The 13,122-nt window shown below is 42.2% G+C and overlaps 1 protein-coding gene and 1 pseudogene across 1 annotated transcript; one reads left to right on the top strand and one right to left on the bottom strand.

Annotated features, from left to right (window-relative positions):
- The first annotated feature begins 2,811 nt into the window (after positions 1–2,811).
- On the top strand, positions 2,812–5,569 carry LOC127203245 (guanine nucleotide-binding protein-like 3; annotated as a pseudogene).
- A 5,247-nt stretch (positions 5,570–10,816) lies between these two features.
- LOC127203244 (zinc finger protein 60-like) lies at positions 10,817–12,780 on the bottom strand. The gene has a single exon (XM_051162036.1). The coding sequence runs from the start codon at positions 12,470–12,472 to the stop codon at positions 10,817–10,819; it is 1,656 nt and encodes a 551-aa protein (XP_051017993.1). The 5' UTR covers positions 12,473–12,780.
- Positions 12,781–13,122: the final 342 nt, after the last annotated feature.

Genomic DNA, 13,122 nt, shown 5'->3' with positions numbered 1-13,122 from the left:
GCGCTGTGGAAACTAAAGAATTGGTTGAGTTGTTTGGTTGCTTGGTTGGTTTTTTTTTTTGTTTGTTTGGTTTGGTTTTGGTTTTGTCTTTTGTGTTTCTTTTTTGGTTTTTTGAGACACGGTTTCACTGTCCTGGACTCACTTTGTAGACCAGGCTGGCCTTGAACTCGCAGCGATCCACCTGCCTCTGCCTTCCAAATGCTGGGATTAAAGGCGTGTGCCAACGCGTGTGTAATTTACATGAGCGAGCCAGATATTCTGGACCTTCCAGGGCTCAGTTATCTAGATAGGAAAATGCGACTGAGGACCACATCAATATGTATCAACAGAACCACGCCCATTAGACAGTCATTTACCTCGGGAAGAATCAGTGACTCGCATGGGAAGGATTCCTAAACAAGCATAAATGCACCCTTCGTGCTTGTAGGAAGAAGCGCTTCGGTCGTAGCATGACACTATTGAACTTTTTTTAAAAATCACTTTTGTGTTTCTTATATATACAGGAAACTTTTTTCATCTCAGAACGCGATGGAAAACAAATATCAAGGTAATAGACAGACCTAGCGATATCAGTGCTCGAATTAAATGTAAGTTATCTAAATGCCTAAAGTATAGATTGTCCAATTAGATTTGAAATAAGTCAGATCCAACCATGTGTTAAGTGCAGAAAATATATTTAAGATAAATACTCTAGCAGATTCAAAGTGACCGTCCTCACAACAGTCAAAAGAAGACTCAAGTCAACTTTAAAATTGAGGCAGATTGGGGGACAAAGAAAAAAGAGGGCAAATCATCAAGGGAAAACAAACTTGGCTGGGTGTGGTGCCTTCTAATCCCAGGGATGGGGAGGCAGCAGCCAGATGGGAGACATAGGCCACCTAGGACTATATAGTGAAACTCTGCTTAAAAACTAAAATAAACTCACAGTATACTGATAGCACAACTCCAAACAATAAGGAGCGACAGCCAAACCTATGATCACATTTTCAATCTTCTTCATGTTTTTGTTTTCAAAAGAGTGTTGCTCTACATTGAGATGTAACAAGAATAAATTAATAATAATAAAAAAAAAGTGTTGCTCTATGTAGGCCATGCTATCCTGGAACTCTCCCTGTAGAGCAGGCTGGCCCGAAAATCAGATACACGCCTGCCTCTGCCTCCCAGGTGCTGGGACTAAAGGCGAGCACCACTACCACATGGCCAGTTGTTTTCGGGCTCAATAATTGATAGAACCAGAAACCAGAAAATCAACAGAGCATAGTTGATTTGGACAGCATATCAGCTGTGAACTCTCGGCCAGAACACAAATGGAGACAGTATAAGGGGGTCAGGGAGCCTTGAGGGGAGTGCTTTCCTACACACACCTATGGCTGAAATGCCCATTACCTGGAGATGCTTCTGTTGAAAACTTTTTATTATGCTTTTAAAAAAATAAAAAAACTAGTATTTAAACCGGGCAGTGGTGGCGCACGCCTTTAATCCCAGCACTCGGGAGGCGGAGGCAGGCGGATCTCTGTGAGTTCGAGGCCAGCCCGGTCTACAAAGTGAGTCCAGGACAGCCAAGGCTACACAGAGAGACCCTGTCTCAAAAACAACAACAAAAAAACCCCTAATATTTTTAAAAAACCTAATATTTCATATTTTTTCTACTCCACTTCTAAAAAAAAAAAAAAAAAAAAGACCATGTCTAATTTAAGATAGTTCATGGGGGAGCTGGGCGTGGTGGCGCACACCTTTAATTCCCAGCACTCGGGAGGCAGAGGCAGGAGGATCGCTGTGAGTTCGAGGCCAGCCTGGTCTACAAAGTGAGTCCAGGACAGCCAAGGCTACACAGAGAGACCCTGTCTTAAAAAACCAAAAAAAAAAAAAAAAAAAAAAAAAAAAAAAAAGTTCATGGGCTGATTAAAGTAGACACATGTTTGGCCCATAGGAAGTGGAAATCTTAGCAGTGGCTTTGGGGGAGTACGTGCACCCTCGTTGGAAGCAGCATGCCTGCCACTGTAGGGGTGGGCTTTGAGGTCTCCTAGGCTCAAGCTACACCCTGTATGGCTCACAGACTTCCTTCTGCTGCCTGAGGAGCAAGGTGTAGAGCTCTCAGCTCCTGCTCCAGCGCCGTGTCTGCCTGCAGGCTGCCATGCTTCCCGCCGTGATGACGGACTAAGCTTCTGAAACTGCAAGCCAGCCCTGCTGCAAGACACTTGGTCCCATTGTGAACCCCAAGAGTGAGACCTGTAAAAGCTCTGTTTCTTGTTTGGTGCGCTTCAGCACTAAAACACACATCTTTTTTTAAAAAAAATATTTTATTTAACTTTAATTTATGTGCATTGGGACTTTTAATCAAAGAGTATTTAAGACAGCAAGGAGAAGAAGAAAGGGCTTTTAGCTTTTTTTCTTCTGGGTTGTTGGTGAGCTAGCAGGCCTTTCCTCCTGGTCTGGCAGCTGAGATAGCAAGTTTTTGGCCTTGGGCTTTGGGCTTTTTCCATCTAGGACCTGAGCTGAATAAGAAAGGCTTTTCCTCTCGCATATGAGCTGAGTCATAAGCTCAGCACTGTGATTTCTCTGCTTCTCTGAGCTGGTAGGCTTTCCACCCCAGCATCTGATTCTTGAATCTTAATTGGTAAAAAAAAAAAAAAAAAAAAAAAAAAAAAAAAGAACGATTTGGGATTTTAATAACAACACAGCCCCAAATGAAATGTTTATAAGAGTTGCCATAGTTGGTGACGTTGGCCCGCAGTTTCAATTCGCGTGTGGCACCTGAGAAAGCACAGCGTGGCTGAGACCTCTTCTGCTTCTGAAGGGCCCACTGTCAGCATGAAGAGGCCAAAATGAAAGAAAGCGAGTAAATGCACGACCTGCCATAAGCATTATTTAAAAAAAAAAAAAAATGTCATTGGAAATCAAGGAAGGAGGCTAAAAAACGGGGTCACAAGAAACCTGGGAAGGATCCAAGATGGCTCAGTGGTTAAGGTCACCAGCTGCTTTTCCAAAGGTCCTGAGTTCAATTCCCAGCAACCCGCGTGGTGGCTCACAACCATCTATAACGTGATCTGACGCCCTCTTCTGGTGTGGAGGTGTATGTGCAGGCAGAGCACTGTATACATACTAATAAATAAATAAATCTTAAAAAAAGAAAAAAGAGAAGAAAGAAAGAAAGCTAAATCAGGCAAACAGAACCCAAAGAAGTCACACTGTCAGGAACTTAAAAGTGTGACTGAGGCCCCAGATGTTGTGCTGGGGGTTTTGGGTGCCGGAGATCCTCTTGGTTGCTCTTGGTTGGTGGACATAAAAAGCTGGTACTGGATTGAATAACTCAGATCTAGTACCAAAGGAGAATGTGGGGAACAGGGTAAGTTATTTGAATAAAAGAATTGTCAACCGTGGTGTTCACAACTTCAAGAGACATCAAGGGCAGAGAGAAGATACTTGAAGGAAGAGGGGGAGGCGGGGAGGAGGAGGAGAAGGAAGAGGAAGAAGAAGAAGAAGAAGAAGAAGAAGAGAAGAAGAAGAAGAAGAAGAAGAAGAAGAAGAAGAAGAAGAAGAAGAAGAAGAAGAAGAAGAAGAAGAAGAAGAAGAAGAAGAAGGAAGAAAGCTCTTCCATTCCAGAGTACAAATCTGCTGCTGTGGCAAGGAAGCCCTTTGGAAGCTTCTTGTGGGTTTCCAGCAGTCATGTGGAAAAGAGATTCGGGGAGTAAATGGTTTTCCAAATGTGAGAGGGAAACAGCATCACGAATAGCTTAGAACAAGAACGGATTTGCAATGTTGGCTCTCCATGCGACTTACAAGGGACATGCAGATTGTCCCCTTTAGACAAGCAGAGCATGGTCACAGAGAGTCCGTGCCTCACTATTTCACCGTGTAACTCCTCTCCTGCACCTGCTCTATGAAGTCCAGCAAGCATTGAAGAGTTAAGATCCTTGGAGGCTGCCAGCGCTATTGTGCCCCAGGCTGATGGCCAACAAAGGGTGTGAAAGGACACTGTCCCGGTTGCGTTCAAATTACATTCCTCAGGCTTTATCCTCTGGAATGATCTCTAATCTGAATAGTTAAATAGGTCCATTTGAAAGGCAGAAAACTTAAATATGTCTTCAATATATCAACAACATAAAACACATCCATACATTCTTTATAAGTGAGAGATTCTTACTACAGTGACAGAATTTACTGAAGGGAAATAACCCACTGCAAGCATTTTTTTTTTCACATTCTACAATTGTATTATAACTTCCTGACAAACAACACGCTATACTTATGCACACCAAGAATTTAATTAATATACACTATGTCTTCAAGGTACCATACACCTCCTTTACTGTATTTATATAGCTAATAGTAATATAAAATAGTTTGTGGCATACAACATGTAAATGTAAAGGGAATTTGTAATTGAATAACATTGAAATAAAAACTTGCCGAGCCGGGCGGGCGGGTGGTGGCGCACGCCTTTAATCCCAGCACTCGGGAGGCAGAGGCAGGCGGATCGCTGTGAGTTCGAGGCCAGCCTGGTCTACAAAGTGAGTCCAGGACAGCCAAGGCTACACAGAGAAACCCTGTCTCGAAAAACCAAAAAAAAAAAAAAAAAAAAAAGAAAGAAAGAAAGAAAGAAAGTACACTGTCCCGGGGTATAAGGGATATTATATATATATATATATATATATATATATATTTTTTTTTTTTTTTTTTTTTTTTAAAAACTAAACTTGTTCAGAGAAGAGGTCTGCACCAAAAATGTGGAAGTCCAAATGCTGCAAGTGCTGCTAAGCTGCTACGGCCTTAGTGGGCAGGTGCCTCATGAGGCTACTACTGCCATCCCCCTGCATCCTGCAGCCCTGCTCCTCATTTCCATGAGACTATTGCAGCAAATATGAAGAGGGGTGTTAATCCCGAAGAACTAGAAAAGAATAGCGCAGACAGCATCCGCGTCCTTGGGGCCCACATTTAACTAACAGGATTATGTTCCAGTCTTTGGGCCTAACAAACGGAGTAATCGAAGTAAAGGGCAAACGTGAGGAATTGCCGAAACAGAGAGAAAAACAAACGGGATGGCAAACATCGAGAAAACGTTGGTGGGTCGTGATCGCCCTGTGGAGGTTTCCTCGGTTCTGTGTGCAGAATCTGGGTAAAACCGACGCAAAACCAGAGACTCATCGATGTCAGCTACAGGCAAGATCTGAGACATCAAATATGCCGCTGCTTAGGATCAACTTTATGCAGCCAAAGAGCTGTCAAGTGTCCCCAAGCCGGGGTCAATACAGACTTAATTGGGGGTGCAAAAAAAAGAAAACGGCCAAGAAGAGACTTGATACCCTATGAGCATATACAGGGGGAGGAAATCCCCCTCAGGAACAGTCATAGGGGAGGGGAATAAGGGGAAAAGGGGGGGGGGGGAATGGGAGGATACAAGGGATGGGATGACCATTGAGATGTAACAAGAATAAATTAATAAAAAAAAAAAGAAAGAAAGAAAGAAAACGTTGGTGAAATTAATGCAGGTATCTCAAATGTGGCCCCTGTGCAAGAAGAGACAAGAGAAGTGTTAGCTGGGGGAATCAACGGCAAGCAAGCCATCTGACGACCACTTACTTCAGTGGATAAAATGAGTGACGAGGAGGAGGCCTGTGACTTTGGCACAGATTAGGTGGAGCTTCTGTGGACGTTAAAATGTGCCACGTAGTGTTTTAGATTGGTACGACATAAACTGTAAATCTTGTAAATGTGTATCATGTTGTAAATTAAAAACAATACAAAGAGGAAAAAAAAAAAAGAGTTGCCATAGTCACAGTGTTTCCTCGAAGCGATAGAACCCTAACTGAGGCAGGGTGCCCATCGGGATTAAACCAAAACCAAAATCAAAACCAAACAAAAACATAAACAAGGACAAAAAAAACCAACCAAACAAACAAAAAAAAAACCATAAGAAAAATGGCAGAAGTGCGGAAATCAATGTTCATTGCTGAGGTGTCTTACTGGGTTTGCTTCTGGCCTTGGGGTGTCCAGCACTGGTGCAGACAGGCTACCAGAATCCCCATTCTCCATTGGGACGGGAGGGGGGGTCCTTTACTGAGATGGTTTTCGGTGAAACAGCTCTCCTTTATTTTAAGTAAAAATTTTCCAGGTGTCTGATGTGATCTTCCTGTTCATCTCTCAGGAAACATATCCACAACTGAGATAAGATCCTAACAACAAGGCTTCTCTTTCCTGTAACTTGGGTACCACTTTGAATCCTTTTGTATTCCTGGACTGTCTTATCTTCCAGCACCTTGGATGCTGGAGTTCCTCAGTCAAGTCTCTTAATACCCACTGAAAGCTCTGTGAACCTTTGGTTTGCAGCCCCGACTTGGGCATGCAGATGCAGTATTCAGCAGAGCCTGTCTTTAAAATCCTGCTCACTGGCCTGTTGTTGCTTTGCATTGTGAATGGCTGTGTATTTCAGGAAGCCAAAGTCCTGCTCATAGGTCCGTCAGTGGTTAGATGCTGAATGTTTCTTGTGCAGGCTTTTCTGGCTGGCAGGAGAAGGCAGCACCTGGCCAGGTTCTATTCTTCACTCTTTCTGGTCAGTGACCAAGGTTTTCAGATCACTCCTATTCAACTGAGCTTTTGTTAGTTTTGGTGGCACCCACAGCCTTTGCTTTCCTTCCTGTTTGTTTTACAAGCATCTCTTTTAAGGCATGAGTAGATCTTTCTATGGCTGCTTGTTAATATTCTCCATTTCCTGGATTTTTTTTTTTTTTTTTTTTTTTTTTTAACAAATGTAGTGGATTTCCATGGTCTGGTAGACTTTTATATGTTAAATCTCCAGTTGCTCTTGTACCAACTGCTCAAGTGCCTTTCATTTTTCTTTAGTTAAGGACCATGTCTCTACCCACACAAGCTTGTTATTCAACCATTTTAAGGGTATGGTCATTGGTGTCATTTCAGTGGTGGCTCCCCCCCCCCCCATTTGGGGACAACCGGCACAGTCTGTGGTTGCTCTGGATGGCATTTTCAGCACTGTCCCCAGAAGCACATTTCATTTCACCCCTTACCTTAGGGATTGCCTCTGGTATGGAGGGGATATTAATCTGAGTAATGAATCTCATCCCCATAAACGTATGGTTATGTCAGCCACACAAGGCCTTAACTTTCCTGTTTGACTGCCTCCTGCCACACTTTGAAGCCATATCACACTTTGTTTTATCTGAGATTACTTTCCAATTCCTAGAAACTGAGTATAAACCTTTTGAAGTGGCCATCCTGAATTCAAGATTTTTTGTGAAATAATAATTACATCATCTACTGTATCCACCAAACCTTTATTTCAATGTTACTCACTTGCAACTTTTATTTGGCCTTTGATCATTAACAGTAACTCCAAACCCTCCTGATCTTCCCACTGGAACAGCTTTGCCTTTGATGTAGGGAAACAGTAAGAGCTGAGCAATTCTATCAGCTGTGTTGAATTGAATATATATATATATATTTTTTTTTTTTAACACAAGCCATTATTTTCATTTATCCTTTGAAACCCTCAACTATAATTCCTAGATGTACAATAAATCCTTGGAAAGTCAAACTGCTCCCTCCCAAGCCCATTCTTACTGTCCCTGAGGGCAAGGGACCATAAACTCCAATAGATATTTTATAACATAGAACTTTGGGGGATTGTGTAAGATGGTTGTCCATGGCCAGGTCTAGAGCAGCACTGCCTTGCAGTAGCATGCATTACATCTGCAATACTTCGTTGACGTTTTTTTTTTCTTCCTGCGTGTTATTTCCTGGTTGACAAAAGGTAAATAAATGTCTCACATTTTTGGCTTCAGAAGACCAGCTGAGACATCCAGCCTTTTGAGCCTTGGCAACTACTAGATTCTTGGACTTTCCATTCACAGATAGCCATTGTTGGATTAGCTGAACTGCAGCTGTAAGTCATTTCATATATATATATATGACATATAATTATATATAACATAATATAGACATAATAGATAATATATACACAAACACAGATAGATAGACAGACTAGAGACAGACAGACAAACCCATCCCATAAGTTCTGTGACTCTAGAGAACCTAATACAGGTGAAAACAATAAAATGCTCAATGTTACCCATTAATGAATATTCTACTAGACAAAACTCTTCACCATGACAAACTTGATTCAGACCAATCCCTCACAAAAGGCATACACACGAAGGCATCACTCAAGATAGGCACTAACATAAAGGTTTTGTGGTTGTTTGTTTTGGTTTTTGGTTTTCTGAGACAGGGTGTCTCTGTGTAGCCTTGGCCATCATGGACTCGCTTTGTAGACCAGGCTGGCCTCGAACTCACAGCGATCCGCCTGCCTCTGCCTCCCGAGTGCTGGGATTAAAGGCGTGCGCCACCACCCCCGGCAAGATTACTTATCCACAGCACACTGGACTTTTTAGTGGACCTCTGGCAGCCAGCATCTTACCTAATGTGACAACGGGATTCTAAGTGCTTCTAGACATCTTGCAAAGAGATATACAACCTGTTCTTAGCCCAAGTGTTTCATCTGCACTTCCCTTCCCTTGGATTAGAAGAAACAATGGCTAAGGGCTAGCAATGCATCTGAACAGCCAGGCTCAGGCCTATCACACACAAGAGCCTACGTTATATCAACAGTGAAATTTTAATGAAGTGTAGGGCAAGACCAAATCTGTATCCACACTGGATTCCTCTAAGGATGTGTACTCTTGTAAAAAGACAGTTTGGAGGCTAATGACAATTTTCTGAAAGTCATAAAATTCTGGATCATTTTCTTAACTTTAGCTGATGTAATGAGGGGAAAAAATGTCATGTCCACAATGCTTTTTTTGTGGAAGGGTCTCCATACAGCCAAAGTTGCACAACGTAACTAGGCTTGCCTCCAACTTTTAATCCCGCTGTGTCAGCTTTCCCAGACTGGGTTTCAGGCATGTACTACACCCAGCTCTAAAAGACATTCTTAATGCTACAGCCCCAGTACCCATATATACAAAAAATAGGGTAAACATGGTAAATTGTTAACAATTTTGAATCCAGGTGAGACTATAGTGTTTTGTGTTTTTGTTTTTGTTTTTTTTGCTCCTCCAACTTTTCCACCTGTATGAAAAACTTCACACGTGTATTTTTCTAACTGATGTTGATTTTGGCTATTTTTGTTCATGTTTTATGGGAAGCCCACCAAAGAAGATCACTGAGACTCAGGTTTAGCCAACTGAAAGTCTTTATTCCAGTCGGCTGGGACTACACTCCAGCATGTGGGATCAAGTGTAACCCTAGGCATTTAGAGCAAGGGGCTATTAAAAGAAAAAAAAAAAAACCAACACATTTTGTTACCTTGCTTGGCAACTGCAGGGGGGACGAGGGCACAGCAGGAAGTTTAGCAGAAGCCAACACAAATTAGCAGGGGAATCTTGACCTCTGGTTCATAGAATAGAGGTGGATAATTTTCCCAAAGAGTCTCCATTAGAAGTCAAAATTCTAGTCAAACATAAAATAGCCTCAGCAAGAATCCTGAGATGGAGGAGGTTCTGCAGTGTCTTGCCCTGTCACAAATGTATTTTGTCTTAATGTCTGGGCAAAGAGCATAAGTGACAGGTTTTACCTTTTGAAAAGTTTATGCTTAACTCCTGTAAAAAGTGCATGCTCACCAAGAGCTATATTTGTAACATCTCCACAAAATACCTGAACAGATTCTCAATGAAAATCCTTTCCTATACCTTTTCACCCATCAGAATTTATCCACAATGAAGTTATTTGAAATTTAATAATTAAGGAGTGCATGAGGCTTTTCTAAACCATCTGCAATACAATTTAGCTTTCATATCACTTACAGTAATGCCAGTAAAAGCAGGAACACTGTAAAAGCTACTTTACAGAACATGGGCATGAAACCAATACTATTTCAAGAGTTCTCTGTCCTATATAACCCTGTTTCCCAAACTTTGGCTGACACTGTGCTCACCATTAACAAATTAGGAGAAAGCAAACATCCACTCAGATATCACAGGAACCTCAGGGTGTTAATGGGGACAGGAAGGTGCCTCACATAACCCTAATTCCCGTAACTGCTCTTCCTAAATTGGCTAAATAGTATTTGGAAATTAAGTCTATATGATTAACAGTTGTGCTAAAAATCAGATAAATCAAGCACATGATGGCTACACTGGATTTCTGACATTCAAAGACATTCTCAACAGAGCATCTTCTTGACCAACAGACCTCTTATACTCTCATTAGACCAAGGGTTTTCGGTATCAAGAGAAGACGGATAATCTGATGTTAATCAAACTCTAGGGCAGATTAAAATTGTTCCCACATTCTTTTCAGTTCGTCTTATCAATGAGTTCTTTGATGTTCGGTAAAATTTCCAAAGGCTTGTCCGCCTTCCTGCCCTGATGTTGTCTAAGCTCACCATTTACAGAGATGGCTTTTCTACGTCCTTTACATTCATATGGTTTCCGTCCTATATGGACTCTCTGAGGAGCTTTAAGAGCTCAGCGACTCTAAAATAATGTTCCCACATTCTTTGCATAGGGCTCAGCACCACCATAGATCCTTTTATGTTGAAGACAGCCTAAGCTCAAGCTGAAGGTCTTTTCACATTCTTTATACTGATAGGGTTTCATACAAATGTAAGTTCTCTGATGTGCACTGAAGGTTGAACTTAATATAAACATTTTCTCACGTTTCTTACATTCATTCTCACCAGTGTGAATTCTTTGATATATAGCTCAGAAGTACTGAGAACTTTCCACGTTTCTTACATAAGGCTTCTTATAAAGATTACAATGTCAAGCAGAGTTTGATTTCAACTACAGGCATTCCCACACTCTTAACATTGGTAAGGGTTCTCACCAGTGTGGATTCTTTGATGTGCTTTAAGGTCTCTACCACAAGTAAAGAACTTCCCACAGTCTTTACATTCATACGGGTTCTTGCCAGCATGAATCCTAAAATGTCCAAGGAATTGGTAGTGGTATTGGAAGGCCTCTCCACACTCCTTGCACTGAAAGGGCCTCTCCCCAGTGTGGATTCTCTCATGGATTCTAAGGCCTGTGCCACGAAGAAAGCCCTTTCCACACTCCTTGCACTGAAATGGCTTGACGTCGGTGTGAATTCTCTGGTGCTGAGTAAGTTGGTACTGGAGTCTGAAGGCTGACCCACACTGCTCACACTCAAATGATTTCTCTCCAGTGTGGATGCTCTGGTGCCGTGTGAGCTGTGCCAAGACAGTGAAGCCCTTCCCACACTCCTTACACTGAAAGGGTCTCTCACCAGAATGAATTTTCTGGTGCTGCAGGAGGTTTGAGCGACGATTAAAGGCTTTCCCACACTCCTTACATTCATATGGTTTCACACCAGCATGAATGATTCTATGTTCAACAAGGCTGGAGACACGCTTGAAGGACTTCCCGCATTCCTCACACTCGTATGGTGTTTGACCTGTATGAATGGTTTTATGGTAATTAAGCTGGCTGGAAAAATGAAAAGCCTTTCCACATTCTTTGCACTCAAAAGGTCTCTCACCACTATGGAATCTCTGGTGACGAATGAGATGTATATTAAGTCTAAAGACCTTCCCACAGTCTTTACACTCAAAGGGCTTCTTTCCAGTGTGGATACTCTGATGCTCCGTAAAGTTTGACCTTCGGCGAAAGAATTTCCCACAATCCTTGCACTGATAGGGTCTCACGTCAGTATGAATTCTCTGATGTTCACTGAGCTGGTACTTGCGTCTGAAGGCTGAGCCACACAGCTTACACTTGAAAGGTTTCTCATTGGTGTGAGTTTTCTGATGCTCAGAAAGGTATAGGTGAAGCCTAAAGGCCTTGCCACATATATTACATTCAAAGGGTTTCTCACTGGTGTGAGTACTCTGGTGTCGTAATAGGTAAGAGCCAGTACTAAATATCTTCCCACACTGATTACATTCGAATGATTTCTCCGCAGTATGAATGTTTTGGTGCCGAGTGAGCTGTGCCAAAGCAGTGAAGGCCTTCCCACACTCAGTACACTGAAAGGGTCTCTCACCAGAGTGAATTTTCTGATGTTGCAGGAGGTTTGAGCGACGATTAAAGGCTTTCCCACACTCCTTACATCCATACGGTTTCAAGCCAGCATGAATGATCCTATGTTGAAGAAGGGTGGAGACGCGATTGAAGGCCTTCCCGCACTCCTCACAGTCAAAGGGCTTTGTACCTGTGTGGATGCTCTTATGGTACTTCAGCAGGGTGGAAAGATGAAAAGTCTTTCCACATTCTTCACATTTGAAAGGTTTCTCACCACTGTGAGATTTCTGGTGTCTTGTAAGTTGTTGGTGGAGTCTGAAGGCCTTCCCGCACTCCTCACACGCATAGGGTTTCTCTCCAGTGTGAATGCTCTGATGCTGAGTGAGATTTGACCTACAGCCAAAGCACTTCCCACACTCTTTACATTCATGTGCTTTTCCTATGTTGTAAGAAAAAGTCCGGCAGGTAAGAGGAGGCATTGGTTCCCTGTTAGTAATCTCCTGATCAGCGTCTCCTTCTTGATAGCCCTGTGGTCCCTTGAATGTACTAGGGTTGGGGCCATTACTAAAACTGGAGCCTTTGAGGTCATAAGTTTTACTTAATTGACTTATGCTCTGGTTGTGTAACTTTGTATTACAAATATTCTCTGGAGATATATTTTCAACTTCATAACATGACTCCAAGTCTGAAATTAAAGGAGAAAGCAAGGATACTTTATTTTCCTGTCATGCACACACACACATTTACCTGAAACATATAACCCAGTAAACGAACGACCAGACCTCAGAGTGTTTTCCGTGATGCTGAACAGGACGAAAGAGGACAACTATGAGGAAAGTCCACGTGAGACAACTCTTTACAGCAGAACAGGCGGAAAGTGGAGAGGCCTGTCTACGTAGCGAAATAGTAACAAACCAAGGGGAAATCATCTTATATGCTTCTTGCATACAACAGGAAACATACACAAGTTGGTGAATGTTTTTTTTTTTCAACCAAATCATAAGATAAAAAAAAATCTATACCACAGGTATAAGTAATACTTTACACAGGTCCCCTCTGATAACTATAAAAATTTAGTATGGATCCAGGCATCCTTCAAAGGCCATCGACCTTCTGTTCTGGAATGCCT

The sequence above is a fragment of the Acomys russatus genome, chromosome 19, assembly GCF_903995435.1.
Source record: "Acomys russatus chromosome 19, mAcoRus1.1, whole genome shotgun sequence".
In the NCBI taxonomy this organism is placed as follows: domain Eukaryota; kingdom Metazoa; phylum Chordata; class Mammalia; order Rodentia; family Muridae; genus Acomys; species Acomys russatus.
The sequence above is the reverse complement of the archived record's forward strand: the minus strand, read 5'-3'. Positions and strand labels throughout refer to the sequence as shown.